The sequence below is a fragment of the Schistocerca serialis genome, chromosome 7 (assembly GCF_023864345.2).
Source record: "Schistocerca serialis cubense isolate TAMUIC-IGC-003099 chromosome 7, iqSchSeri2.2, whole genome shotgun sequence".
NCBI classification, from domain to species: Eukaryota; Metazoa; Arthropoda; class Insecta; order Orthoptera; family Acrididae; genus Schistocerca; species Schistocerca serialis.
In genome coordinates this window covers 473273030-473300873 of record NC_064644.1, presented here as the reverse complement: position 1 = coordinate 473300873, position 27844 = coordinate 473273030, and the positions used below count along the sequence as shown (strand labels likewise).

Here is a 27844-nt window from a genome sequence, read left to right as displayed (position 1 = left end):
GCGACCGTCGGCGGGCTCTCCAGCGTCATAGGCGGCACCCGTCTCTGGAGACTCTCATCGCCTTTAAGAGGCTCCGTGCCTTGGCCCGCCGTCTTATTGCACGGCGTAAGCAGGAGTGCTGGGAGCGGTATGTCTCCTCCTTGGGCTCCCGTGTCTCCCCCTCGCTCGTGTGGTCCCGGATCCGGCGGATTTATGGATACCAGACCCCTATGGGTGTACCTGGGCTCTCCTTGGACGGCACTGTCTGCACGGACGCTGCCGCCATTGCTGAACAGCTTGCCGCGCACTTTGCGACGAGCTCGGCGACTGCATCTTATCCCCCCGCCTTTCGCTCTCTAAAGGAGCGAGCCGAGCGGACGCAGTTCTCCTTTCACACGCGTCGTTTTGAAAAATACAATGCTCCTTTCAGCGAGAGGGAATTCCTCGCTGCCCTCGCCGATTGCCCTGATACAGCACCAGGACCGGACTGCATCCACGCGCAGATGCTGAAGCATCTCTCCCGGGACTGCCAGATACACATTCTCGCGGTATTTAACCGCACTTGGAGCGAAGGCGTGTTCCCGTCGCAATGGCGAGAGGGTGTTATTGTCCCCATCTTGAAGCCCGGTGCGGACCCACTGGCGGTGGACAGCTATCGTCCCATTACCCTCACCAACGTTTTGTGCAAATTGCTCGAACGTATGGTGGGGCGGCGTTTGTGTTGGGTCCTTGAGTCGCGCGCGGTCTCCTCGCTCCATCCCAGGGTGGCTTCCGTCGGGGCCGGTCTGCCACGGACAATTTGGTGCGGCTGGAATCTGCTATTCGTACGGCCTTTGCCCGACGTCAGCATCTCGTTGCTGTATTTTTCGATCTGCGGAAGGCGTATGACACCGCATGGAGGCATCACATCCTCGCCACGTTGTTTGAGTGGGGTCTTCGTGGTCGGCTCCCGGCTTCAAACCTTTCTATTGCACCGCTCTTTCCGGGTGCAAGTCGGTGCTGCCTCTAGTTCTTCTTATACTCAGGAAAATGGAGTCCCGCAGGGCTCGCTGTTGAGTGTGTCCTTATTTCTAGTGGCCATTAATGGTCTGGCTGCAGCCGTGGGGTCGTCGGTGTCTCCTTCTTTGTATGCCGACAACTTCTGCATCTCATTTAGCTCCACGACTACGGGAGTCGCCGAACGCAGGCTGCAGGTAGCCGTTCGGAAGGCAGCATCATGGGCTCTGACTCGCGGTTTTCAGTTCTCTGCAGCCAAGACTCGAGTTATGCACTTCTGCAGGCGTTGGACGGTCCACCCTCATCCTGAACTTTACCTCGACGGCCACCTGCTTGAAGTGGTGGACACTTGCCGCTTCTTGGGACCCGTGTTTGATGCCCATCTCACATGGGTTCCTCATATTACTCAGCTGAAGCAAAAATGCTGGAGGCACCTCAACGCCCTCCGCTGCCTTAGCCACATGTCTTGGGGTGCGGATCGCTGCACGCTGCTGCGATTGTACAGAGCCCTTGTGCAGTCTCGGCTTGATTATGGGAGCCTGGCCTATGGGTCTGCATCACCCTCAGTGTTGAAGTTGTTAGACCCCATACACCACTGTGGGGTCCGGCTTGCAACTGGCGCTTTTCGTACGAGCCCCGTGGATAGTCTGCTGGTGGAGGCCGGGGTTCCCCCGCTGCGGATTCACCGCCATCGACTGCTCGCCGACTATGCTGTCCACGTGCATTGCTCGCCAGGCCATCCCAATCGTCGCCTGCTTTTCCCTGCCATGGTCCTCCATCTGCCCGAACAGCGACCTAGGTCTGGGCTTTCCGTCGCTGTCCGTGTTCAGTCCCTGCTGTCGGAATTGGGTTCATTCCCTCTTCCGCCTCCCTTCCGGGTCCGTGCACCTACGCCTCCCTGGTGTTTGTCCCGGCCGTCCGTCCGTCTGGACTTAGCACAGGGACCCAAGGACTCGGTTCCGCCTGTGGCCCTCCGTCGCCCTTTTCTTGCGCTCCTCGCCTCATTTTCGGACTGTGAGACTCTACACGGATGGTTCCCTGGTTGATGGTCGCACTGCCTACTCTTTTGCTCATGCTGCCCATGTTGAGCAGCGCTCCTTGCCGGCTGGCTGCAGTATTTTTACTGCAGAGCTGGTGGCCATATTGCGCGCTCTTGAGCATATGCGTTTCTGCTCAGGTAGGTCCATCGTGATCTGCAGTGACTCCCTGAGCAGCCTTCAGGCCATCGACCGCTGCTATCCCTCCTCTCCTCTGGTGTCCTCCATTCAGGAGTCTGTTTCCGCCATTGCCCGTTCTGGTCGTTCGGTGGTCTTGGTTTGGACGCTCGGTCGTGTTGGCATCCCAGGGAACGAACGGTAGACAGGCTGGCCAAAGGGGCGATCGACGCCCCGGCTTTGGAGATCGGCCTTATGGCTCGCAACCAGCAGTTGGTGTTGCGCCGTAAGCTGATTGGGATGTGGGCTGCTGAGTGGTGTGGCTTGACAGCTCCGAATAAACTGCGGGCTGTCAAGGGGACGACCGATGTGTGGCGTTCCTCCCTGCGGGCTTCTCACAGGGACTCGGTAGTCCTGTGTCGGCTGCGCATCGGCCATACATACCTGACGCACGGCCATCTGTTGCGTCAGGAGGATCCCCCCTTGTGTCGGTGTGGGTCCCGGCTGACGGTCGGCCACATTTTGCTGGAGTGTCCTCGACTGCGCACACTCCGGCAATCTTTTAATCTCCCGGGCACTTTGGCTTTGGTTTTATCCGACGATGCCTCCATGGCTGACAATGTTTTACATTTTCTCCGTAGTAGTCCTTTTTATGGTTCGATTTAGGGAGGTCCTGCGCCTTTCCCTTTCTGTGTCTTTTGTCCTTGTGTCTGTTGCTGTTCTGGTGTGCCGTCAGATGGTTGACTCTTTCCCTTTTTTTCCTCATGGTCAGTCAACCAGTCTCCGGCCATCCTCCTTTCTTCTGTTTCTTTCTGTCTGGTGTTCCTCTGTCCTGTTCTTGTCTGTAGTGTTTGTTGCTGCATTTGTGTTCTTTTAGCGCCTGGGGGGACGTCTCCTCCCCCTTTGGTTTTTACCTGCTCCGTAGATTTTCGGCTCGCCTGATTTTGGAATGGGGGACTGATGACCTTCGCTGTTTAGTCCCCCTTAAACATCCCTACAACCACCACCACAACCACCAATCCAAAGGCACTACTTAATATCAATTTATATCAATGGGTATCAATTGATTTATTTAGAGCCAGAACTGTCCACACACTGCTCATTATGCTTAGTTATTGCAGGAACTGAATGTTGCAGATGGACAGTTGTCCAATACCACTAACTTCTAAAATTTTTCAAATCCACACCAAATGGGAATATCTTTTGTGGCATATTTATTGGATTGACCATTGGTGACGAGCAGAAATGTGGGCCATACTGCAACTTGCATGTGGTGATGTATCTTTGGTTGGTAGGTCTCTTCTCATGAAACAGCCTAAACATGATAAAATCAGAGCTTCAGCATGGTCTAGGTCCTCTCTATTTCTTCCAAACTTACAGACTTTTCCCTCAGACTAAGTTGCGTCTGAAAGGAGGGATACTAGGGTGTGAGAATTCACCATTTCCACAGATTGGAAGGAATGGAGTGGATCTAATGGCAGGTTAAAGCTTCAGAGGCAGGTAAGATTTATATGCCAATGGTCCAACTGAGACAGCATCAGTGTAAAAATCTAAAATTTCAAATCCTGGTTCATCAGACTTTTCAACTAATCAAAAATTTCCCACTTTTATTTTTATTTTGTTATTGTGATTACAGTTTTAATGAATTTAAAAGTTGTAAAATGTCTGTTTTGTGCCATGTGGAGATCACTTTTTTCTGTGAAGCAGAAATTATGCTTTATATGATGCCACACATCTTGTGTGTTCTATATGTGCCAAACATCATGTTAATGTTATCTCTATGATTGTATTATTAAATATCAACCAAATGCATCATGCTGGAGATATGCTTTATGAACAGCTCATGACACTCCATTTTTATATCTACATGCCATTCACTTCATATTGCCCACATTCTTCTTTTGCATGTCCTCCTCCATCCAGATCTCTCTCTCTCTCTCTCTCTCTCTCTCTCTCTCTCTCTCTCTCTCTCTCTCCCCCCCCCCCCCCCCTCACATCCTGCCCCCCATCTCCCTCTCCCACCGCTCCCTGTGTGTGTGTGTGTGTGTGTGTGTGTGTGTCTGTCTGTCTGTCTCTGTGTGTGTGTGTGTGTGTGTGTGTGTGTGTGTGTGTGTGTGTGTGTGTGTCTGTCTGTCTGTCTCTGTGTGTGTGTGTGTGTGTGTGTGTGTGTGTGTGTGTGTGTGTGTGTGTTTAAACTTGATTTATCAAAAACTATGTTCTTCCTTCACAATTAATTTCCAGTAAATTTTAAAAATGAAGAAACTGGCCTATTGTGATGCATTTAAACAATGCATTAACTATACTAAGGCCCTGAATCAACACAGACAGTAAACCAAAGAATTCAAATTTTCATTGTTTCATCCACAAAAGTAATCCTGCTTCCAGATTTAATCCATACTTCAAATTGGCCTAATTTAGATAGGAAATTGTTATTACAGGGATTATAGCTAAAGTAAGTTTGTATTTATGTGGTAAACTTGTATTTACTAGGTGTGACCAATTTGCGAGCTCTGCTTGCAAGAGAAAAAGACGAAGACACTCCACGATTAAATGTGTTGCTTTGTGAAGCATTTGTTGCAACGTACATGAGCCTGATGGTGTATGCACTCTCCACGTGTGATGCCCTCATTCTTTACCGTCTTGCTGGGCAGAAGTTTAGTAGCACAACTTGGGCAACTTTATTTGGTGGTGGTGTGAAGAAGCTTTTAAAAGTGGCAAGTGCTAGCTCCAGTCAGGTCAGTGCAAATTATTTGCAATGCTATACAAACATGTTTTGTTTATAAACTTCTTACATAATCTATTACTTACACTAGCATACTATGTTAACAAAATGTTTTGTGGCACTTGTACTGTAAGGAACAGCTTAATTTCTTCCTTACTGTTGCTGTGTATCAGTGAACTTGCACTTTTGAAAGAGTTTCCATTAATTCCTTTGCCTTTCGTGGGCAAAATCTCTTTCTGGAAACGTCCCCCAGGATGTGGCTAAGCCATGTCTCTGCAATATCCTTTATTTCAGGAGTGCTAGTTCTGTAAGGTTCGCAGGAGAGCTTCTGTAAAGTTTGGAAGGTTGGAGACGAGGTAGTGGCAGAAGTAAAGCTGTGAGGACGGGGCATGAGTCGTGCTTGGGTAGCTCAGATGGTAGAGCACTTGCCCGCGAAAGGTAAAGGTCCCGAGTTCGAGTCTCGGTCCAGCACACAGTTTTAATCTGCCAGGAAGTTTCAGTTTTGTTTTGCCTGATGATGATCAAATCGATAGAAATTACTGGGTGTTTCAACAAGAGTGTCAGGGTTTTGAGGCTACGTAGCATTTATTACATTCAACATACAGTTATAAGTAATATTTCAAATGAAAGAGCAAATCAAACAGTTGTATTTGTGTATCTGTTTGCATGAGTATGCAAGGAAGAGTATGGGAAGACTTACACTTATTGAAGAACAAGTTGAACAAGTGAGAAAGTCTTTCATGCATAGTACCAAGAAATCAGTTCTGAAGGATAACTGCAAATTAGCGATTTCAGTGACATCTGTTAGGAGACTTACGATGTTGACAACTACATCCTTATCATTTTCAGTTGTTACAAGCTCTAAAGCCCACAGACTGCAGTTTACATGCAAACTTTGCAAAGAAAATGTTGCTGCATGACAATGAAGGTTTTCTAGATCGTGTCATTGTCAGTGATGAGTTGACATTTCCTCTAAGTGGATATGTGAACGCAGATAATACTCACATCTGAGGGTCAACAAATCCCCAGAGATGCTACAGTTACAGAGAGACTCGCCTAAAATGAATGCCTTTTTGTGCCATATCCCAGTGGGAAGTATATGGCCTTTCTTTTTTGGTGAACTGTAACTGGTGTTGCTTATCTTGGTGTGCTAGATTTATGGCTCTTTCCTCAATTGGAAGAAGCTAAACTACAGAACTTTATTTGGCAGAAAGATAGTGCACCACCTCACTGGCACAAATCAGTATGTGATTGGTCAAACAATGTTGTACCCAGCTGCTTGGTTGACCACAAGTGGCCGGATGACAGAGCTTGTCTCGCATGGCCTTCAGGTTCACCTAGTCTGACACCATGTGATTTTTACCTTTGAGGGGTTATAAAGGATCATGTGTATGTGCTTCTGCTACCAGCTGATCTACCCTATTTAAGAAGCAAGATTGAAGCAGTTGTTGCAACAATTACTCCAGTTACACTGAGGAAGGTCTGGGAAGAACTCACCTATCGACTGTGTGTGTTGTCTGACAAATGGCTCTTACATTGAACATTTGTAAGAAAAACTATTTGAGTTGCTCTTTCGTTTGATGTATTATTTATAATTGTTAGGTGAACATAATAAATGCTACAAAGCTTTAAAACCATAACAATCATTTTGAAACACCCGGTAGTAGCAAGTAAAGATTCATTTTATTAGCACTAAAGTGCGCATCATTTATGTTGGCGGCCAAGTTTAGGTTCGTTCTGCGCATCTGACGTCACAAAACACAGTCAGCCAATGAACAGAAAACGACATTGCCAGATCTCGACTGCAGAGCAGAGCACGGACGAGTGTCTTCAGTTGTAGAAACGTTCAGTCATAAATAAAGTAATAGAACAAAAGCGATGTCTTGATAGCAGACTTTCTTTTATAGAAAGTTTGGAAAAAGCATTCTTTATACCAATTGCTTCATATTCTATTAATTAATTAAACCAAACAAGCAATAAGACTCCTAATTCAGGCGATAGCAAGGGAAGGTGTTTGTATCAATCTCATGAACCGCTTTTTCGCAATAAAGAACAGCAGTAATTGTTTATTACCTATTGTACTTCGACGAAGTGTGGGTAATTCATAGTCATACCAACAGTGTTTGTCAGTATTTTGCATAATGTGTTAGAGTCCTCATGCAGTTACATTGTAAGACGAGCTGCGTTAGCGTAATAGTTAAGGTGTTGGGTTGTTAAGTGGAAGATGAAAAGTTCAAACCTTGTGCGGTGCTTAATATTTTCTTTATTTGAAAACAATATCAAAGTGTCTTACTTCATGAATTTTATTCGTTTGAATGCAACTTTTTGAAATTTCTAGTGCTTTGTCTCTTCATTAACACTTTCACTGCTGCAGACACGTGCTCCCCGCATTCTGCGCTGTGCGCGATTTTGTCATCACTGCACTGCTCGCCTGTGCAAACACATGATGTTCCCACTGCTTTGACGCACTTATCATTCGATTTCACAAAAACTGTTTGGCCCAAAAATTTGATTTTTACATATCTTCTTGACTGATACCTTCCCCTCATAAATGACTTAATTTCGTTTCGATGTTCAACCCAGTTATTTTGCAGCATTAAATGTAGTAAACCATTGCCGAAATTTTGAAGAGTTTGCAGAGGTAAAAGTCCATAGCGTATACTTTCTGTATGATTGAGAATGAAATGTGGACAAGATACCTAAATTTCATATAAAATTTACTGTATAACAATATCTCTTTTAATTTAAGTGCCAGATAGGTGTTGTATGTAATATTGAGAAATATTCCGCCTTTCGCGACTGTAATAAAAGTTTTATTTACACCGGGCGCGTTTGGCTTTATTTTAAAGCACTTCAGTCAATGAAAGGTATGGCACATACACAATAGTGTTTCTTGTTTTTGTTCCACAGTCACAGTTTTACCAATGGTATTGAAATATATTCCTCTTCTGCAACTGTAATAAGCGACTTATTTAGACCAGACGTGTTTCTCTCTTTTGAAGCATCTTCCGTGGACAGTATTTTGTCTCCTCCATTGCCAAGTCACCTTTTGTAGTTTTGTGCTGCGGTAACACAATATTCAACGTTTGTGTCGGCTGATCAGTGTTTTAACAAATAAATGCTGTTTGTGTGTGCCACACACAAAAATTATATTTGACATAGCTCAGAGCACTTCACTGATAGACGGTATATTCAAGTCCTAATGTTTTTGTAAGTCCACAGTTTTGTTTAATGTATTTTGTCTACTTTCTTTTGATTGATTGAAGTGCTTTAAAATAAAGCCAAACGTGCCTGGTGTAAATAAAACTTTTGTTACAGTCGCGAAAGACGGAATATTTCTCAATATTACATACGACACCTATGTGGTACTTAAATTAAATGAGATATTGTTATACAGTAAATTTTGTATGAAATTTAGGTATTTTGTACACATTTCATTCTCAACATTGTGGCAACTAAAATCGACCATACGGAAAGTATACTTTATGGACTTTTACCTCTGCAAACTCTTCAAAATTTCGTGCAATGGTTTACTATATTTAATGCTGCATAATAACTGTGTTGAACATCGAAACAAAATTAAGTCATTTATGGGGGGAAGGTATCAGTCAAGAAGATGTGTAAAAATCTAATTTTTGGGTGAAATAGTTTTTGTGGAATCGAATGATAAGTGTCAAAGCAGTCGGAACACCATGTGTCAGCACAGGCGAGCAGTGCAGTGACAAAATCGCGCACAGCGCGGAATGCGGGGAGCACGTCTCTGTAGCAGCGAAAGGGTTAATGCGGCCGTGGTGGCTTTACTTCATGAACTGCGCGCTCCCCCCTAAACGTAAGCTTGCGAACTATTCTATACTATGACGCTGCTTCTCTTGGCGCGTACAACTGGCAATGCAGCAATCTCCCGCGTCTGGGCGGGCATGCACGAGCCACCAAGAGAAAAGAATTGAACTATAGTTTTTGTTGCACAAAAATGACGTTCCTCAAATATGTATGAGCTGTGGCCACCACCTGCACAGATCTGTTGAGTTTCCCTGTAAGTTTTCTAAACCAGTCTCAGTATTCTGTTTCTTTAGTTTACTGTTATCTAATAACTACGTTCATAAAGAATTCTCAAGCTTTGTGATAACTTGTATTACCTTATTGCAGTCTTTGATAACTGATTTGAGTCCCTCTTTCATCTTAGACTTTCAAATGGTCCATAATTCTGTATCTACTTCTAAAGCCAGCTTGTTCCTTCCCCTGTTTAAAATGTAACTTTAAAAAAAAAAATGTGGCACTGAAGATAACATTGGTGAATATCTTGTACAGTACTGAAAAGTGGCTGATACATCTATAATATTTTATCTCTTGCCGATCTCCTTTTGTTCTGCAGGAGAATAATTACTACAGCATTGTTCCAGTTTTGGGAAACCATTGTCCACTATAAACATTCTGTACCCAATTTTCCAAATTCTATTTGTATTACTTTACTTCCAGCATTAACTAAACCATCATCATCTCCAGGCATGTTCTCATTCTTCATTCCTTATCTAACAACAAGTAAATTGTACAAATATGGAAATTTTTAAAACATCATTCCTAAATGAACAAATTACTCCGCTGATCAATTGAGAGGTTTTCCTCAATCATTTGGCATTATTTCCAGATTGCCATTGTTAAGTTATTGAATGGTTTGTGCTGCTTGTTCATTTCTTGAACTGTTCTGATATTTGAAGAAGTCTTGGAATGTTTGATACTGTGCCATCTTCGATCTCAGTTATTGTAATTTGGTGTCTACTCAGTGTAAGTTTCTATTTTGTCTTCTTCATATTCAGTTTTTTGTGTTCCCCAAATTTATGATCTGTGTTCTCTCATCCCCGTGGAAAATTTCCAAGTAGTTTGGTTTAATTTGACAAATTCTATTATGTTTCTATTATAATTTGCTTGAAACTCTTACTTTTTCTTTAATAACTGGCTTGATCGTTGTGTGATTTTCTTTTCTGTTGCTCTCTTCGCACTTGTATCATCCGATATTTGCGTGAACACTTTTTTTTAATATTCATTTGTTTAATCTTCTTTTTCTTAAGTGAGGAAATTGTTGTTCAGTTTCATCTCAGATATGTTCACAGTCTTAATAAATTCTCATTATCTACCTTTTTTGCTTCTTGCCAGATGAGTTGGTTTCTTTCAGTTTTTATTGGGCAGCATTAAGTCTATATTCACCCAAAATTCCAAAGTCATTTTAAGACCATAACTCTACGTATACATTATTTATAGTTTGATTAATATCACAGATGTTTGATAAATGTCACAGGCATTGCAGGATTCTTGCACAGAATGGTAGGACTTACTTTAAAATTAAACAAAAGCTGATATCTAGAAATCGTTCAAGTCTGTGCATCAACATGCTCACTTTGAGGAGTTAAGATATCTACAAAGAACTGCAGAAGCAGATAAATGGCAGCCGATCCTACAACAAGATGAAAATGAAGTGACTTGATTGTGGAACTGGAACAAAATGTAAAAACTGATGAAGTAGAATTTTCTGATAGAGTAGTAAAACGTTTGTTATTATCACATAGAAAACTGACTTGGCAAGGATCAAATGGACCTAAACAAATATTGGCTATATTTAATCAAATTTCTTATTTTAGTGAGAAGGAAATTGTGAGACAAATGCTGTTTGTGGACTGCACTTTATGTTGTTTCAAGTTTTACTTATTGTAATAAATTTTTTCAGTTACTTAATTCTAGGTAATATACAACGTATTCTGCATCATTTTGTCTCCTATGTGTATCATTCAAAGTGTAAACACTCTGTTTTGAATTTCATTGAGATTGAGTTACCATTAATACTGATGAATTTTTATATTACAGTCTCAAACAGGCAGTGTAGACAAAGATGTTAACACAGGAAATACTGAGAGCAGCATGTGGACTACAATGACCAGTCTCACCAAGCAGCGCGTACGCCTCAATATGCGGCTTCTTGGTCAGTTTGGCAGTTCCCCAGGCACACCAAGTATGAAGGAAGACAAACCAACGTACAGGGAACAATTTCTGTCACCTGAAATGTCAATGGTCTCTTATTATCTTATGAAGGTATGCAAATTTTATGTTTTGTTTTATTTTAATGTATGAGATTTCACTGTCTTTGCTGTAAAGAGAGCAAAGCAATATGTGCAGTACATATCTCAGTTTCTCTCCAGTAAAAATAAGACTTTAAGAAATTAATTTTGCATAATATTAAATTAACATAATGAATGACACCTTTTGCATCTAAAAAAATTAAGACTAAATTTTATTGCAAAATGGTCCAAAGCTTATAAGGTAGGAATAAAATTGGCAAGTTATTTAAATAGTGCATAATTATAACTTTCTTTAAATTGTATGCTCAAAAGTTCTTTTTCTACTTTACTATTTGCCAGAATTTGAAAACTAGCCTTTAAATTGTGATAGTGAATGTAATGAAGAAATCTGTCCTATTTCCTACCTGTTTTCTGTATTTGTGGAAGTGTTCTGTCTGTAATTCATCTGTTCCTGATACTCTGTATTGGCACGACCCTTTATACATCAGACCTTATTCAAATATTACCACTGTGAGTGATAATTTACTGTTGACTGACATGGAAGCAGACAATTATTCTCTATGAATGATTGCCACTGTAGCACTCCCTCTCAGAAGCAGATTTATTTGTTTTAAGGCATCTGCTTGGAATCTTCCTATTGTAAATCCATTCCTTCTTAAAACAATTCTATTTGTCGCTTTTGCTTTCATGATGTTGTGTATTTTTAAATCTTTTTTTAGTTCTTGGGCCCTACTTGTTGTTAAGTTCTGTCTTGGAGATACTTTGTCTGTTTTGTTAAGCTACTGCTGTTCATTCTGTAGAAATGTTCAAAAAATATCTTCCTTCTTTTCCTCACTGTTTCTGTTGGTTTTTTTCTGTTTTTTGATATACTTTTTCACTACTTCGTAATTTCCAGGTGTGTGCGCGCGCTTCACAATGGCTCAAAAACTTTCCTTATAATTCTTCTCTCTTCATCTCTTTAGCACTTCTATTTTTCTAATTAGTACTTCAGTACTAGTCTTTCAAATGCATGGAGGCTCTCTATTTTACCAGCATATTACAGTGTTTTATTTTTTTTTCCATTTTTGATGCATATTTCTGGTTCTAAATATCCTCAGATATTCTGTATGCTCTGTTCAGAAGATCCCTTAATTTATTCACCAGAAACAAAAGGACCTAATCTGCTGCAGTATAAGCATCTGTTAATTTCTGATAATTTACACACACACACACACACACACACACACACACACACACACACACACACACACACACACACACAGATCTTAAAAATGTTTTAGACACAGTTCCACAATTATAAAGGAGTTATATGTGTAGTTTACTTCCTATTGATATGAAGGACTTTATTAGAAACAGAGTGCTACATTGAATTGGGCATGAATGCAGGAAGGAATAACTTCCACTTAAAGAAGAAGAAACAGTTAAAATGCAGGCAGTTTTTAATGAACACTCTTAAGGAGCAAAAACGATCTTCAACTTTTTTTCCCCATTGGCTTAATAGCATTTATAATTTTGCCTCAGATGTAGGTGTACTTTTCCTCTGAGTGTGTTTCTAAAAAGCCCATGTTTATTTGCAGCCACAGTTGCCAGCAGAAGCATCACAAGTGGATTATGATTCAGCAGATTCTGCAGAGAGTGATGTAGAGGAACTTGATGAGGAGGAAGATGTATTTGAAGGGTCAGTCACTGGGAAGGAGACAGTTGTGAGAGAAGACAATACTGAACACTGTAACCCCAACAGTTACTCATGGTGTGTGATTCGACTTGCTCTGATGAAGCTACTACAGTACCAACTTCAAGATTTCCTCAATGTCGCTGGCATCGAAGCATCAGGTAGTACAGTAGTACATAAATGATGGCCCCATCGCGGTTGACAGCATTAGGCTTTTAACATGGTTGGCATCCAATAGGGTGAGGACTTTTATACCTCGCCCAAGAAATCACTTGATTTTCAACTGTGCAATTACTTCCTTGCCCAGAATCATAATATGGAATATAGGTGACACAGCCTGTCATCTGTCTACTCTTCAGCTGTTCCCTTCAGTCTGCTCTCTCTCTCTCTCTCTCTCTCTCTCTCTCTCTCCCTCTCTCCCTCCCTCCCTCCCTCCCACCCTCTCCCTCCCCCTCCCACCCTCCCCCTCTCCCTCTCTCCCCCCTCTCTCTCCGCCCCTCTCTCTACCCCCTCTCTCTCCCCCCTCTCTCTCCCCCCTCTCTCTCCCCCCTCTCTCTCCCCCCTCTCTCCCCCCTCTCTCCCCCCTCTCTCCCCCCTCTCTCCCCCCTCTCTCTCCCCCCTCTCTCTCCCCCCTCTCTCTCCCCCCTCTCTCTCCCCCCTCTCTCTCCCCCCTCTCTCTCCCCCCTCTCTCTCCCCCCTCTCTCCCCCCTCTCTCCCCCCTCTCTCCCCCCCTCTCTCCCCCCTCTCTCCCCCCTCTCTCCCCCCTCTCTCCCCCCTCTCTCCCCCCTCTCTCCCCCCTCTCTCCCCCCTCTCTCCCCCCTCTCTCCCCCCCTCTCTCCCCCCCTCTCTCCCCCCCTCTCCCCCCCTCTCTCCCCCCCTCTCTCCCCCCCTCTCTCCCCCCCTCTCTCCCCCCCTCTCTCCCCCCCTCTCTCCCCCCCTCTCTCCCCACTCTCTCCCCCCTCTCTCCCCCCCTCTCTCCCCCCTCTCTCTCCCCCTCTCTCCCCCCTCTCTCCCCCCCCTCTCCCCCCTCTCCCCCTCTCTCTCTCCCCCCCTCTCCCCCCCCTCTCCCCCCTCTCTCCCCCCTCTCTCCCCCCCTCTTTCCCCCTCTCTCTCCCCCCTCTCTCTCCCCCCCTCTCTCCCCCTCTCTCTCCCCCTCTCTCTCCCCCTCTCTCTCCCCCTCTCTCTCCCCCCTCTCTCTCCCCCTCTCTCTCCCCCCTCTCTCCCCCCTCTCTCTCCCCCCCCCTCTCCCCCCTCTCCCCCCTCTCACCCCCCTCTCTCCCCCCTCTCCGCCCTCTCTCCCCCCTCTCTCTCCGCCCTCTCTCTCTCTCCGCCCTCTCTCCCCCCCCTCTCTCTCCCCCCCCCCTCTCTCCCCCTCTCCCTCCCCCCTCTCCCCCTCCCCCTCCCCCTCTCCCCATCACCCCACTCTCTCCCCCCCCTTCCCTTACCTTACCTTACCTTCCCCCCACAAAACACATCATTGAATATGTTAAATCCTATATGTGTCGCATATGAGATAAGTCAGCAATATTGATCTTACCACTTCTTACCACTTAATATGGTTTTTACTTGTGAATTCATGTAATATGTATAGTCTATCAATATGATGTAAATACATAAAAAGGGTTAGTTTTTCTGAAGAAATTTATTATGAATATTGACTCAAATCCTTCATACTGCCTTTATAATTTAATGTCATGGATTAATTACTACTATATAGCATTACTCTGTGTTGGTATAGTGCATTGTGCAGTGATGAATAAAAGTCACGTGGAAATTGGTTCAGTAGGTGGTAAACACATTATGGGGGTACAACAGTTGGATTTCTTAGGTGAAAAGTTATCAGATTACAGCTGTTCTGTTCTGTTTTGTGAAGAATTCCAAGATTTGATGGGAAAAAGAGAGTTGCACACTTTTTCAACTGTATAGTTGGTGGCGAAGCAGGCATAAATTTTCCCTCCTAATTTTCCTTTATTGACTGAACTATTAAGTGTGAATTTTACTTTTTATGCCTGAATTCAAGAATTGATGACAATCCAGATAAAGTCTTCAACTTGAGAAACATGACTTGTTAAATCTGGAAATACTAGGACCTCAGTTTTGTCATCTTCTTCAGGGTTTGCCAAGTTATGTTACAATTATTTTAGGGTGTTTTCTTAAGGAGCAGTTCCTTTGAGTAACACTTGTTTAAAGTTATCAGTATCTGTCTGTGGGTTAAATTTGGCTTTTATTGTTAGGTGGGAGAAACATCCCATTTATTTCCCAAAGTTTCAACAGTGTTTCCATAAAATTGAAAATGTTATCTATCAAACTATATATATATATATATATAATGGAAGCAAACATTCCACGTGGGAAAAATTATATATAAAAACAAAGATGAGGTGACTTACCGAACAAAAGCGCTGGCAGGTCGATAGACACACAAACAAACACAAACATACACACAAAATTCAAGCTTTCGCAACAAACTGTTGCCTCATCAGGAAAGAGGGAAGGAGAGGGGAAGACGAAAGGAAGTGGGTTTTAAGGGAGAGGGTAAGGAGTCATTCCAATCCCGGGAGCGGAAAGACTTACCTTAGGGGGAAAAAAGGACAGGTATACACTCGCACACACGCACATATCCATCCACACATACAGACACAAGCAGACATATTTAAAGACAAAGAGTTTGGGCAGAGATGTCAGTCGAGGCAGAAGTGTAGAGGCAAAGAAGTTGTTGAAAGACAGGTGAGGTATGAGTGGCGGCAACTTGAAATTAGCGGAGATTGAGGCCTGGCGGATGACGAGAAGAGAGGATATACTGAAGGGAAAGTTCCCATCTCCGGAGTTTGGATAGGTTGGTGTTGGTGGGAAGTATCCAGATAACCCGGACGGTGTAACACTGTGCCAAGATGTGCTGGCTGTGCACCAAGGCATGTTTAGCCACAGGGTGATCCTCATTACCAACAAACACTGTCTGCCTGTGTCCATTCATGCGAATGGACAGTTTGTTGCTGGTCATTCCCACATAGAATGCATCACAGTGTAGGCAGGTCAGTTGGTAAATCACGTGGGTGCTTTCACACGTGGCTCTGCCTCTGATCGTGTACACCTTCCGGGTTACAGGACTGGAGTAGGTGGTGGTGGGAGGGTGCATGGGACAGGTTTTGCATCGGGGGCGGTTACAAGGATAGGAGCCAGAGGGTAGGGAAGGTGGTTTGGGGATTTCATAGGGATGAACTAACAGGTTACGAAGGTTAGGTGGACGGCGGAAAGACACTCTTGGCGGAGTGGGGAGGATTTCATGAAGGATGGATCTCATTTCAGGGCAGGATTTGAGGAAGTCGTATCCCTGCTGGAGAGCCACATTCAGAGTCTGGTCCAGTCCCGGAAAGTATCCTGTCACAAGTGGGGCACTTTTGTGGTTCCTCTGTGGGGGATTCTGGGTTTGAGGGGACGAGGAAGTGGCTCTGGTTATTTGCTTCTGTACCAGGTCGGGAGGGTAGTTGCGGGATGCGAAAGCTGTTTTCAGGTTGTTGGTGTAATGATTCAGGGATTCCGGACTGGAGCAGATTCGTTTGCCACGAAGACCTAGGCTGTAGGGAAGGGACCGTTTGATGTGGAATGGGTGGCAGCTGTCATAATGGAGGTACTGTTGCTTGTTGGTGGGTTTGATGTGGACGGACGTGTGAAGTTGGCCATTGGACAGGTGGAGGTCAACGTCAAGGAAAGTGGCATGGGATTTGGAGTAGGACCAGGTGAAACTGATGGAACCAAAGGAGTTGAGGTTGGAGAGGAAATTCTGGAGTTCTTCTTCACTGTGAGTCCAGATCATGAAGATGTCATCAATAAATCTGTACCAAACTTTGGGTTGGCAGACTTGGGTAACCAAGAAGGCTTCCTCTAAGCGACCCATGAATAGGTTGGCGTACGAGGGGGCCATCCTGGTGCCCATGGCTGTTCCCTTTAATTGTTGGTATGTCTGGCCCTCAAAAGTGAAGAAGTTGTGGGTCAGGATGAAGCTGGCTAAGGTGATGAGGAAAGAGGTTTTAGGTAGGGTGGCAGGTGATCGGCGTGAAAGGAAATGCTCCATCGCAGCAAGGCCCTGGACGTCCGGAATATTTGTGTATAAGGACGTGGCATCAATGGTTGCAAGGATGGTTTCCGGGGGGTAACAGATTGGGTAAGGATTCCAGGCGTTCAAGGAAGTGGTTGGTGTCCTTGATGAAGGATGGGAGACTGCATGTAATGGGTTGAAGGTGTTGATCTACGTAGGCAGAGATACGTTCAGTGGGGGCTTGGTAACCAGCTACAATGGGGCGGCCGGGATGATTGGGTTTGTGGATTTTAGGAAGAAGGTAGAAGGTAGGGGTGCGGGGTGTCGGTGGGGTCAGGAGGTTGATGGAGTCAGGTGAAAGATTTTGCAGGGGGCCTAAGGTTCTGAGGATTCCTTGAAGCTCCGCCTGGACATCGGGAATGGGGTTACCTTGGCAAACTTTGTATGTGGTGTTGTCTGAAAGCTGACGCAGTCCCTCAGCCACATACTCCCGACGATCAAGTACCACGGTCGTGGAACCCTTGTCCGCCGGAAGAATGACGATGGATCGGTCAGCCTTCAGATCACGGATAGCCTGGGCTTCAGCAGTGGTGATGTTGGGTGTAGGATTAAGGTTTTTTAAGAAGGATTGAGACGCAAGGCTGGAAGTCAGAAATTCCTGGAAAGTTTGGAGAGGGTGATTTTGAGGAAGAGGAGGTGGGTCCCGCTGTGACGGAGGACGGAACTGTTCCAGGCAGGGTTCAATTTGGATGGTGTCTTGAGGAGTCGGATCATTAGGAGTAGGATTAGGATCATTTTTCTTCATGGCAAAGTGATACTTCCAGCAGAGAGTACGAGTGTAGGACAATAAATCTTTGACGAGGGCTGTTTGGTTGAATCTGGGAGTGGGGCTGAAGGTGAGGCCTTTGGATAGGACAGAGGTTTCGGATTGGGAGAGAGGTTTGGAGGAAAGGTTAACTACTGAATTAGGGTGTTGTGGTTCCAGATTGTGTTGATTGGAATTTTGAGGTTTTGGAGGGAGTGGAGCTGGAAGTGGGAGATTGAGTAGATGGGAGAGACTGGGTTTGTGTGCAATGAGAGGAGGTTGAGGTTTGCTGGAAAGGTTGTGAAGGGTGAGTGAGTTGCCTTTCCGGAGGTGGGAAACCAGGAGATTGGATAGTTTTTTGAGGTGGAGGGTGGCATGCTGTTCTAATTTACGGTTGGCCTGTAGGAGGATGCTCTGAACAGCCGGTGTGGATGTGGGAGAGGAAAGATTAAGGACTTTTATTAAGGATAGGAGTTGACGGGTGTGTTCATTGGCTGAGTTGATGTGTAGGTGAAGGATTAGGTGGGTGAGGGCAATGGATTGTTCAGTTTGGAACTGGTATAGGGACTGATGGAAGGAAGGGTTGCAGCCAGAGATGGGAACTTTGAGTGTGAGGCCTTTGGGGGTAATGCCAAATGTCAGACAAGCCTGAGAAAATAAAATATGCGAGCGTAATCTGGCTAGGGCGAAGGCATGTTTGCGGAGGGAATGTAAATACAACTTAATGGGGTCATTGTGGGGGTGTTGTGAGGGTGACATGGTATTAGAAGGTGGAAAGTGTAACATGAGGTGAAATGAAAATGAAAATAAAAATATATGGGGAGAGATAAAGGTGAACCGGAAAGAAACTGGAGATCTGGAATGAAAAAAGGCGAAAAGGTGTTGGTTACAGCTGGGCTATGTTGGACTTGGGTTGGTAGACAACGATGTGCATAAAGGTTAGGTGGTTGTGTTGCCGCCAAAACACGTTAAAGGACGGAGAAATTCGGGAAAATTTCGAAAAAACTGCGTGTAGTATATTAAAAGGAGTGGTATTGTGGTGGCAGATTATGAAAATGAGGCTAACAATTGTCTGACGAGGAAATAATGGCGTTAAAACCTGTGGGAAGCGGCTAAAAATGATCAGTGATGTGGGAAAAACGGAAATGGAAATAAAGCGAAAGTTATTAGAACTGGCCGAAATGGTTGTTTAAAAGGTGAAAGGAGCTGTTTGTGAACTAGAAACGGTGGATATTATAGCGGCGGTAGTGCTGAAAGCGGCAAAAAATATTTTTTTGGTTACGGTTTGGAAGTGGGTTATGTATTATTGAGTATATATATAGGCGGGATAAAATAGTATAGCAGATTACGGTAAAAAGGAGAAGGTGAATACAAAGTGAAACTACTGGAAAAAACAGAAAGAGGAAAATAAGACGACAGAAAAGATTTCGAAATGCAACAGTGACAATAACAAACGTAATTGTTGGATTCAAATTAATGATATCAATATAATGGAAGGAAACATTCCACGTGGGAAAAATTATATATAAAAACAAAGATGAGGTGACTTACCGAACAAAAGCGCTGGCAGGTCGATAGACACACAAACAAACACAAACATACACACAAAATTCAAGCTTTCGCAACAAACTGTTGCCTCATCAGGAAAGAGGGAAGGAGAGGGGAAGACGAAAGGAAGTGGGTTTTAAGGGAGAGGGTAAGGAGTCATTCCAATCCCAGGAGCGGAAAGACTTACCTTAGGGGGAAAAAAGGACAGGTATACACTCGCACACACGCACATATCCATCCACACATACAGACACAAGCAGACATATTTAAAGACAAAGAGTTTGGGCAGAGATGTCAGTCGAGGCAGAAGTGTAGAGGCAAAGAAGTTGTTGAAAGACAGGTGAGGTATGAGTGGCGGCAACTTGAAATTAGCGGAGATTGAGGCCTGGCGGATGACGAGAAGAGAGGATATACTGAAGGGAAAGTTCCCATCTCCGGAGTTTGGATAGGTTGGTGTTGGTGGGAAGTATCCAGATAACCCGGACGGTGTAACACTGTGCCAAGATGTGCTGGCTGTGCACCAAGGCATGTTTAGCCACAGGGTGATCCTCATTACCAACAAACACTGTCTGCCTGTGTCCATTCATGCGAATGGACAGTTTGTTGCTGGTCATTCCCACATAGAATGCATCACAGTGTAGGCAGGTCAGTTGGTAAATCACGTGGGTGCTTTCACACGTGGCTCTGCCTCTGATCGTGTACACCTTCCGGGTTACAGGACTGGAGTAGGTGGTGGTGGGAGGGTGCATGGGACAGGTTTTGCATCGGGGGCAGTTACAAGGATAGGAGCCAGAGGGTAGGGAAGGTGGTTTGGGGATTTCATAGGGATGAACTAACAGGTTACGAAGGTTAGGTGGACGGCGGAAAGACACTCTTGGCGGAGTGGGGAGGATTTCATGAAGGATGGATCTCACTTCCAAACCATAACCAAAAAAATATTTTTTGCCGCTTTCAGCACTACCGCCGCTATAATATCCACTGTTTCTAGTTCACAAACAGCTCCTTTCACCTTTTAAACAACCATTTCGGCCAGTTCTAATAACTTTCGCTTTATTTCCATTTCCGTTTTTCCCACATCACTGATCATTTTTAGCCGCTTCCCACAGGTTTTAACGCCATTATTTCCTCGTCAGACAATTGTTAGCCTCATTTTCATAATCTGCCACCACAATACCACTCCTTTTAATATACTACACGCAGTTTTTTCGAAATTTTCCCGAATTTCTCCGTCCTTTAACGTGTTTTGGCGGCAACACAACCACCTAACCTTTATGCACATCGTTGTCTACCAACCCAAGTCCAACATAGCCCAGCTGTAACCAACACCTTTTCGCCTTTTTTCATTCCAGATCTCCAGTTTCTTTCCGGTTCACCTTTATCTCTCCCCATATATTTTTATTTTCATTTTCATTTCACCTCATGTTACACTTTCCACCTTCTAATACCATGTCACCCTCACAACACCCCCACAATGACCCCATTGAGTTGTATTTACATTCCCTCCGCAAACATGCCTTCGCCCTAGCCAGATTACGCTCGCATATTTTATTTTCTCAGGCTTGTCTGACATTTGGCATTACCCCCAAAGGCCTCACACTCAAAGTTCCCATCTCTGGCTGCAACCCTTCCTTCCATCAGTCCCTATACCAGTTCCAAACTGAACAATCCATTGCCCTCACCCACCTAATCCTTCACCTACACATCAACTCAGCCAATGAACACACCCGTCAACTCCTATCCTTAATAAAAGTCCTTAATCTTTCCTCTCCCACATCCACACCGGCTGTTCAGAGCATCCTCCTACAGGCCAACCGTAAATTAGAACAGCATGCCACCCTCCACCTCAAAAAACTATCCAATCTCCTGGTTTCCCACCTCCGGAAAGGCAACTCACTCACCCTTCACAACCTTTCCAGCAAACCTCAACCTCCTCTCATTGCACACAAACCCAGTCTCTCCCATCTACTCAATCTCCCACTTCCAGCTCCACTCCCTCCAAAACCTCAAAATTCCAATCAACACAATCTGGAACCACAACACCCTAATTCAGTAGTTAACCTTTCCTCCAAACCTCTCTCCCAATCCGAAACCTCTGTCCTATCCAAAGGCCTCACCTTCAGCCCCACTCCCAGATTCAACCAAACAGCCCTCGTCAAAGATTTATTGTCCTACACTCGTACTCTCTGCTGGAAGTATCACTTTGCCATGAAGAAAAATGATCCTAATCCTACTCCTAATGATCCGACTCCTCAAGACACCATCCAAATTGAACCCTGCCTGGAACAGTTCCGTCCTCCGTCACAGCGGGACCCACCTCCTCTTCCTCAAAATCACCCTCTCCAAACTTTCCAGGAATTTCTGACTTCCAGCCTTGCGTCTCAATCCTTCTTAAAAACCCTTAATCCTACACCCAACAACACCACTGCTGAAGCCCAGGCTATCCGTGATCTGAAGGCTGACCGATCCATCGTCATTCTTCCGGCGGACAAGGGTTCCACGACCGTGGTACTTGATCGTCGGGAGTATGTGGCTGAGGGACTGCGTCAGCTTTCAGACAACACCACATACAAAGTTTGCCAAGGTAACCCCATTCCCGATGTCCAGGCGGAGCTTCAAGGAATCCTCAGAACCTTAGGCCCCCTGCAAAACCTTTCACCTGACTCCATCAACCTCCTGACCCCACCGACACCCCGCACCCCTACCTTCTACCTTCTTCCTAAAATCCACAAACCCAATCATCCCGGCCGCCCCATTGTAGCTGGTTACCAAGCCCCCACTGAACGTATCTCTGCCTACGTAGATCAACACCTTCAACCCATTACATGCAGTCTCCCATCCTTCATCAAGGACACCAACCACTTCCTTGAACGCCTGGAATCCTTACCCAATCTGTTACCCCCGGAAACCATCCTTGCAACCATTGATGCCACGTCCTTATACACAAATATTCCGGACGTCCAGGGCCTTGCTGCGATGGAGCATTTCCTTTCACGCCGATCACCTGCCACCCTACCTAAAACCTCTTTCCTCATCACCTTAGCCAGCTTCATCCTGACCCACAACTTCTTCACTTTTGAGGGCCAGACATACCAACAATTAAAGGGAACAGCCATGGGCACCAGGATGGCCCCCTCGTACGCCAACCTATTCATGGGTCGCTTAGAGGAAGCCTTCTTGGTTACCCAAGTCTGCCAACCCAAAGTTTGGTACAGATTTATTGATGACATCTTCATGATCTGGACTCACAGTGAAGAAGAACTCCAGAATTTCCTCTCCAACCTCAACTCCTTTGGTTCCATCAGTTTCACCTGGTCCTACTCCAAATCCCATGCCACTTTCCTTGACGTTGACCTCCACCTGTCCAATGGCCAACTTCACACGTCCGTCCACATCAAACCCACCAACAAGCAACAGTACCTCCATTATGACAGCTGCCACCCATTCCACATCAAACGGTCCCTTCCCTACAGCCTAGGTCTTCGTGGCAAACGAATCTGCTCCAGTCCGGAATCCCTGAATCATTACACCAACAACCTGAAAACAGCTTTCGCATCCCGCAACTACCCTCCCGACCTGGTACAGAAGCAAATAACCAGAGCCACTTCCTCGTCCCCTCAAACCCAGAATCCCCCACAGAGGAACCACAAAAGTGCCCCACTTGTGACAGGATACTTTCCGGGACTGGACCAGACTCTGAATGTGGCTCTCCAGCAGGGATACGACTTCCTCAAATCCTGCCCTGAAATGAGATCCATCCTTCATGAAATCCTCCCCACTCCGCCAAGAGTGTCTTTCCGCCGTCCACCTAACCTTCGTAACCTGTTAGTTCATCCCTATGAAATCCCCAAACCACCTTCCCTACCCTCTGGCTCCTATCCTTGTAACCGCCCCCGATGCAAAACCTGTCCCATGCACCCTCCCACCACCACCTACTCCAGTCCTGTAACCCGGAAGGTGTACACGATCAGAGGCAGAGCCACGTGTGAAAGCACCCACGTGATTTACCAACTGACCTGCCTACACTGTGATGCATTCTATGTGGGAATGACCAGCAACAAACTGTCCATTCGCATGAATGGACACAGGCAGACAGTGTTTGTTGGTAATGAGGATCACCCTGTGGCTAAACATGCCTTGGTGCACAGCCAGCACATCTTGGCACAGTGTTACACCGTCCGGGTTATCTGGATACTTCCCACCAACACCAACCTATCCAAACTCCGGAGATGGGAACTTTCCCTTCAGTATATCCTCTCTTCTCGTCATCCGCCAGGCCTCAATCTCCGCTAATTTCAAGTTGCCGCCACTCATACCTCACCTGTCTTTCAACAACTTCTTTGCCTCTACACTTCTGCCTCGACTGACATCTCTGCCCAAACTCTTTGTCTTTAAATATGTCTGCTTGTGTCTGTATGTGTGGATGGATATGTGCGTGTGTGCGAGTGTATACCTGTCCTTTTTTCCCCCTAAGGTAAGTCTTTCCGCTCCCGGGATTGGAATGACTCCTTACCCTCTCCCTTAAAACCCACTTCCTTTCGTCTTCCCCTCTCCTTCCCTCTTTCCTGATGAGGCAACAGTTTGTTGCGAAAGCTTGAATTTTGTGTGTATGTTTGTGTTTGTTTGTGTGTCTATCGACCTGCCAGCGCTTTTGTTCGGTAAGTCACCTCATCTTTGTTTTTATATATAATTTTTCCCACGTGGAATGTTTCCTTCCATTATATATATATATATAATAGGGAAACATACCACGCGGGAAAAATATACTTAAAAACGAAGATGATGTGACTTACCATGCAAAAGCGCTGGCAGGTTGATAGAAACACAAACAAACACATACGTACACACAAAATTCTAGCTTTCGCAACCAATGGTTGCTTCGTCAGGAAAGAGGGAAGGAGAGGGAAAGACGAAAGGATGTGGGTTTTAAGGGAGAGGGTAAGGAATCATTCCAATCCCGGTAGCGGAAAGACTTACCTTAGGGGGAAAAAAGGACAGGTATACACTCGCGCGCACACACACACACACACATCCATCCGCACATACACATGTGCACATACACGTGTGCGGATGGATATGTGTGTGTGAGCGAGTGTATATCTGTCCTTTTTTCCCCCTAAGGTAAGTCTTTCCACTCCCGGGATTGGAATGACTCCTTACCCTCTCCCTTAAAACCCACATCCTTTCGTCTTTCCCTCTCTTTCCCTCGTTCCCGGCGAAGCAACCATTGGTTGCGAAAGCTAGAATTTTGTGTGTATGTATGTGTTTGTTTGTGTTTCTATCGACCTGCCAGCGCTTTCGTATGGTAAGTCACATCATCTTTGTTTTTAAATATATTTTTCCTGCGTGGAATGTTTCCCTCTATTTTATATATATAAAAACAAAGATGATGTGACTTACCGAACGAAAGCGCTGCCAGGTCGAAAGACACACATACATACACACAAAATTCAAGCTTTCGCAACAAACTGTTGCCTCATCAGGAAAGAGGGAAGGAGAGGGAAAGACGAAAGGATGTGGGTTTTAAGGGAGAGGGTAAGGAGTCATTCCAATCCCGGGTGTGTGTGTGTGTGTGTGTGTGTGTGTGTGTGTGTGTGTGTGTGTGTGTGTGTGTGTGTGTGTGTGTATATATATATAGACACACACACACACACTCCTGGAAATGGAAAAAAGAACACATTGACACCGGTGTGTCAGACCCACCATACTTGCTCCGGACACTGCGAGAGGGCTGTACAAGCAATGATCACACACACGGCACAGCGGACACACCAGGAACCACGGTGTTGGCCATCGAATGGCGCTAGCTGCGCAGCATTTGTGCACCTCCGCCGTCAGTGTCAGCCAGTTTGCCGTGGCATACGGAGCTCCATCGCAGTCTTTAACACTGGTAGCATGCCGCGACAACGTGGACGTGAGCCGTATGTGCAGTTGACGGACTTTGAGCGAGGGCGTATAGTGGGCATGCGGGAGGCCGGGTGGACGTACCGCCGAATTGCTCAACACGTGGGGTGTGAGGTCTCCACAGTACATCGATGTTGTCGCCAGTGGTCGGCGGAAGGTGCACGTGCCCGTCGACCTGGGACCGGACCGCAGCGACACACGGATGCACGCCAAGACCGTAGGATCCTACACAGTGCCGTAGGGGACCGCACCGCCACTTCCCAGCAAATTAGGGACACTGTTGCTCCTGGGGTATCGGCGAGGACCATTCGCAACCGTCTCCATGAAGCTGGGCTACGGTCCCGCACACCGTTAGGCCGTTTTCCGCTCACGCCCCAACATCGTGCAGCCCGCCTCCAGTGGTGTCGCAACAGGCGTGAATGGAGGGACGAATGGAGACGTGTCGTCTTCAGCGATGAGAGTCGCTTCTGCCTTGGTGCCAATGATGGTCGTATGCGTGTTTGGCGCCGTGCAGGTGAGTGCCACAATCAGGACTGCATACGACCGAGGCACACAGGGCCAACACCCGGCATCATGATGTGGGGAGCGATCTCCTACACTGGCCGTACACCACTGGTGATCATCGAGGGGACACTGAATAGTGCACTGTACATCCAAACCGTCACCGAACCCATCGTTCTACCATTCCTAGACCGGCAAGGGAACTTGCTGTTCCAACAGGACAATGCATGTCCGCATGTATCCCATGCCACCCAACATGCTCTAGAAGGTGTAAGTCAACTACCCTGGCCAGCAAGATCTCCAGATCTGTCCCCCATTGAGCATGTTTGGGACTGGATGAAGCGTCGTCTCACGCGGTCTGCACGTCCAGCACGAACGCTGGTCCAACTGAGGTGCCAGGTGGAAATGGCATGGCAAGCCGTTCCACAGGACTACATCCAGCATCTCTGCGATCGTCTCCATGGGAGAATAGCAGCCTGCATTGCTGCGAAAGTTGGATATACACTGTACTAGTGCCGACATTGTGCATGCTCTGTTGCCTGTGTCTATGTGCCTGTGGTTCTGTCAGTGTGATCATGTGATGTATCTGACCCCAGGAATGTGTCAATAAAGTTTCCCCTTCCTGGGACAATGAATTCACGGTGTTCTTATTTCAATTTCCAGGAGTGTATATATACTAAAAGGTATCAGATAGATTATATAATGGTAAGACAGAGATTTAGGAACCAGGTTTTAAATTGTAAGACATTTCCAGGGGCAGATGTGGACTCTGACCACAATCTATTGGTTATGACCTGTAGATTAAAACTGAAGAAACTGCAAAAAGGTGAGAATTTAAGGAGATGGGACCTGGATAAACTAAAAGAACCAGAGGTTGTACAGAGATTCAGGGAGAGCATAAGGGAGCAATTGACAGGAATGGGGGAAAGAAATACAGTAGAAGAAGAATGGGTAGCTTTGAGGGATGAAGTAGTGAAGGCAGCAGAGGATCAAGTAGGTAAAAAGACGAGGGCTAGTAGAAATCCTTGGGTAACAGAAGAAATACTGAATTTAATTGATGAAAGGAGAAAATATAAAAATGCAGTAAGTGAAACAGGCAAAAAGGAATACAAACGTCTCAAAAATGAGATCGACAGGAAGTGCAAAATGGCTAAGCAGGGATGGCTAGGGGACAAATGTAAGGATGTAGAGGCCTATCTCACTAGGGGTAAGATAGATACTGCCTACAGGAAAATTAAAGAGACCTTTGGAGATAAGAGAACGACTTGTATGAATATCAAGAGCTCAGATGGAAACACAGTTCTAAGCAAAGAAGGGAAAGCAGAAAGGTGGAAGGAGTATATAGAGGGTCTATACAAGGGCGATGTACTTGAGGACAATATTATGGAAATGGAAGAGGATGTAGATGAAGATGAAATGGGAGATATGATACTGCGTGAAGAGTTTGACAGAGCACTGAAAGACCTGAGTCGAAACAAGGCCCCGGGAGTAGACAATATTCCATTGGAACTACTGACGGCCGTGGGAGAGCCAGTCCTGACAAAACTCTACCATCTGGTGAGCAAGATGTATGAAACAGGCGAAATACCCTCAGACTTCAAGAAGAATATAATAATTCCAATCCCAAAGAAAGCAGGTGTTGACAGATGTGAAAATTACCGAACTATCAGGTTAATAAGTCACAGCTGAAAAATACTAACACGAATTCTTTACAGACGAATGGAAAAACTAGTAGAAGCCAACCTCGGGGAAGATCAGTTTGGATTCCGTAGAAACACTGGAACACGTGAGGCAATACTGACCTTACGACTTATCTTGGAAGAAAGATTAAGGAAAGGCAGACCTACGTTTCTAGCATTTGTAGACTTAGAGAAAGCTTTTGACAATGTTGACTGGAATACTCTCTTTCAAATTCTAAAGGTGGCAGGGGTAAAATACAGGGAGCGAAAGGCTATTTACAATTTGTACAGAAACCAGATGGCAGTTATAAGAGTCGAGGGACATGAAAGGGAAGTAGTGGTTGGGAAGGGAGTAAGACAGGGTTGTAGCCTCTCCCCGATGTTGTTCAATCTGTATATTGAGCAAGCAGTAAAGGAAACAAAAGAAAAATTCGGAGTAGGTATTAAAATTCATGGAGAAGAAATAAAAACTTTAAGGTTCGCCGATGACATTGTAATTCTGTCAGAGACAGCAAAGGACTTGGAAGAGCAGTTGAATGGAATGGACAGTGTCTTGAAAGGAGGATATAAGATGAACATCAACAAAAGCAAAACAAGGATAATTGAATGTAGTCTCATTAAGTCGGGTGATGCTGAGGGAATTAGATTAGAAAATGAGGCACTTAAAGTAGTAAAGGAGTTTTGCTATTTGGGGAGCAAAATAACTGATGATGGTCGAAGTAGAGAGGATATAAAATGTAGGCTGGCAATGGCAAGGAAAGCGTTTCTGAAGAAGAGAAATTT

At 45.3% G+C, this 27844-nt stretch overlaps 1 protein-coding gene across 1 annotated transcript in view; it reads left to right on the top strand.

The window, feature by feature from the left end:
• Positions 1 to 27844, top strand: part of LOC126412095 (dmX-like protein 2) — a 370418-nt gene that overhangs the window by 243805 nt on the left and 98769 nt on the right. Inside the window, exons 46-48 of the mRNA XM_050081514.1 lie at positions 4620 to 4864; positions 10708 to 10932; positions 12497 to 12752. Of these exons, the coding sequence (XP_049937471.1) occupies positions 4620 to 4864; positions 10708 to 10932; positions 12497 to 12752 (726 nt within the window). The remainder of the gene's footprint in view (positions 1 to 4619; positions 4865 to 10707; positions 10933 to 12496; positions 12753 to 27844) is intronic.